The 2,791-nt window shown below is 37.9% G+C and overlaps 1 protein-coding gene across 1 annotated transcript; it reads right to left on the reverse strand.

Moving 5' to 3' along the window:
* Nucleotides 1–689: 689 nt before the first annotated feature.
* LOC136167487 (olfactory receptor 2L13) lies at nt 690–1,625 on the reverse strand. Its single transcript, XM_065935047.1, has one exon. It carries the CDS (start codon nt 1,623–1,625, stop codon nt 690–692), a length of 936 nt encoding a protein of 311 aa, XP_065791119.1.
* Nucleotides 1,626–2,791: the final 1,166 nt, after the last annotated feature.

Genomic DNA, 2,791 nt, shown 5'->3' on the forward strand with positions numbered 1-2,791 from the left:
TTATGATGGACTCCAGAAGTCAATTACAAACAAAGGATTGAAACAGGTTTTAAAAAAAAAAAAAAAAAAAACCTCATAAACACACTAGTAAGCTGGCTTTGCTTCTTACTTAATGTCCCACTATCCATATTTTATATATCACAAATATAATTTTATACACTACATTTAAAACATTTGAAAATATTTGATTGCATGCTCTAGGCCTGTGTTTTCCAACACAGGAACCACTGGCCCTATATGGCTAATGGGCTCTTAAAACGTGTCTAGTCAAAAATTTCAATGGCCTATAAGTATAAATGTAAAGGCTGTAAAGATTTAGAATGAAAGTAAAGTAATAGATTACTTCAATAAGTTTGTATCAATTACATGTAGAAATGATAATGTCAGTATGAGTGTATTATTATAACTGATGTATGTACATATATGTGACAAATATATTGCATAATATTTTATAATAATGTACCATTAATATCAATGTTCTTAATCTCAGCATTGATTATAAATTTGGGATTAAGTAAATACATTATTTAGATTAATTTCACCTTTTAAATGTGGCATAGTAGCTGTATTTTAAGTGAAAATTTTAAATTACAGAATAGCTCATATATTTCTATCAGATGGTAGTGATCTAGGGCATTCTAATCACCATAGAAAGCGGGAATAAAGGAGGGTAAGAGGAGCCATAATTATTACTTTGTAGAAGAGAATATCCCAAAAACTCTTGTCATGGCCCCCAGGACTTCCTTATTCCTCAGACTGTAGATAATGGGATTGAGCATTGGGGTGAGGATGGTGTAAAAGACTGCCAAAATTTTATCTTCTGCTGGTGAGCGGAGATTCCTGGGCCGAAGATAAGTGTAGACAAAAGGTGCATAGTAAAATGTCACTACAGTTAAATGTGTTGAACAGGTGGTGAAGGCCTTTTTCCTTCCATCTTTTGAACGCATATGGTAGACAGCAAAAAGAACTCGGCCATAGGAAGCAGTGATGCCTAGGAAAGGAAGGAGGAGAAAGAGGCTTGTGCTCACAAAAACCATGTACTCATAGACCCAGGTGTCCATACAGGCCAGAGGCAACATAGCTGGGACATCACAGAAGAAGTGATCAATAGCCCTGGACTGGCAGTAAGGAATATGGAGGGCATAGACTGTGTGTGCCAAGGAGTTGATAGACCCCAAGATCCAGGATCCCATAATCATCTTCACACACATCCTTTTGCTCATGCGGATACAATAGTGCAGGGGGTGGCAGATAGCTACATAGCGATCGTAGGCCATCGAGGCCAGAAGTAAGCCTTCAGAGCATGCCATGGTCAGGAAGAAGAAAGACTGCACTCCACATCCCAGGTAGGAGATGCCTTTCTGGCCAGAGAGAAAGTTGAACACCATCTTGGGGACCGTAGTGGAGAGGTACATTAGATCCATGAGGGAGAGCTGGCTGAGGAGAAAGTACATAGGTGTGTGGAGCCGGGGATCCAAACGTATGAGGTAAATCATGGCTGAGTTACCCAACGAAGCTAGAAAGAATATGAGGATGATAAGAAGTAGGAGAAGCCGACCAGTTTGATTTGGGAGGAACAACCCCAACAAAATGAAATCATTGGAAGTTTGATTCCATTTCTCCATGAAAATGTATTGCTTTAGCTCTCTTGAAAGACTAACAAAGACTAAAAAGAAAAAAAGCATAAAACATGAAATGAAACAAAACAGGAGCATAAAAAGTAACATTTATTAATGTTTACTTAAATGAATTGCTTTTCCTTCAATACTGAAGCTTTTGTTGAATCAATTTCAATATTTAAATTGAATGTTTCACTTCCAATTTTCTCTGGTAAGCATCTTATCAAGTGATATTTAAGTTTAAAATCTAGTTTCATAGCCAGTAAAGATAAGCAAGGTAACTAAAGCATTCATTTCTGCATAACTCCCAGACAGGCTCATTGCTCACAATTTAACAAATCACACAAATCCCTGCTTGCCCAGTGTCTGTCAGGTTGCTACAACATATTCACCAAAGTAATTGACATTCTAGGTCTTCTGTTAGCCCTGTTTTTGAGCCTGTGTGGCTACTTCAAACTTCTAGTTGTTTAAATATTTCAAGTTTCCTAATTGGTAAATGTGTTGCTCTGTGTACCCTGCTTTATTCAACACAACAGTGTAATCATTGCTCCTTTGAAAAAGATTTGGCTTACTGAAACTGGAGAAGATAGTTACTATTTTTCTTTACTTAATTTGCTACACAGCAGATGGCAGTAGAGTCCTAGCAATTGAAAAACTCTCACTTGAAAGAAAGTGAAAGGGAAGTTGCTCAGTTATGTTGGACTCTTAGTGACCCCATGGATTGTAGGCTACCAGGCTCCTCCCTCCATGGGATTTTCCAGGCAAGAGTACTGGAGTGGGTCGCCATTTCCTTCTTCAAGGGATCTTCCCGACCAAGGATCGAACCCAGGTCTCCCGCATTGTAGGCAGACGCTTTTACCATAAGAGCCACTGGGGAAGTCTCACTTGAAAGAGGGTATGAGCAAAACCCAGCTTTTGATTTGAAGCTTACCGTCTTTAGACTTAAGTGTTTAAAGCAGGAAAAGTAATATATTACTTAGAATTTTAAAAATCAACAAGAGGTAAAAATGAGTAAACTTTCCTTTCTGGAAACATTTCCAACTTTTTATGTCTACACTTTTCCTTGGGAATTTTTATGTGTAACTCAAGTCAGACACAAGTTAGAGACTGAAGAACAACAGCATTTTATGAGCTTCCCCAATGACTCAAGGGGTAAATAATCTCCTTGTAAC

This window comes from Muntiacus reevesi, chromosome 1, assembly GCF_963930625.1.
Source record: "Muntiacus reevesi chromosome 1, mMunRee1.1, whole genome shotgun sequence".
Lineage (NCBI taxonomy): Eukaryota > Metazoa > Chordata > Mammalia > Artiodactyla > Cervidae > Muntiacus > Muntiacus reevesi.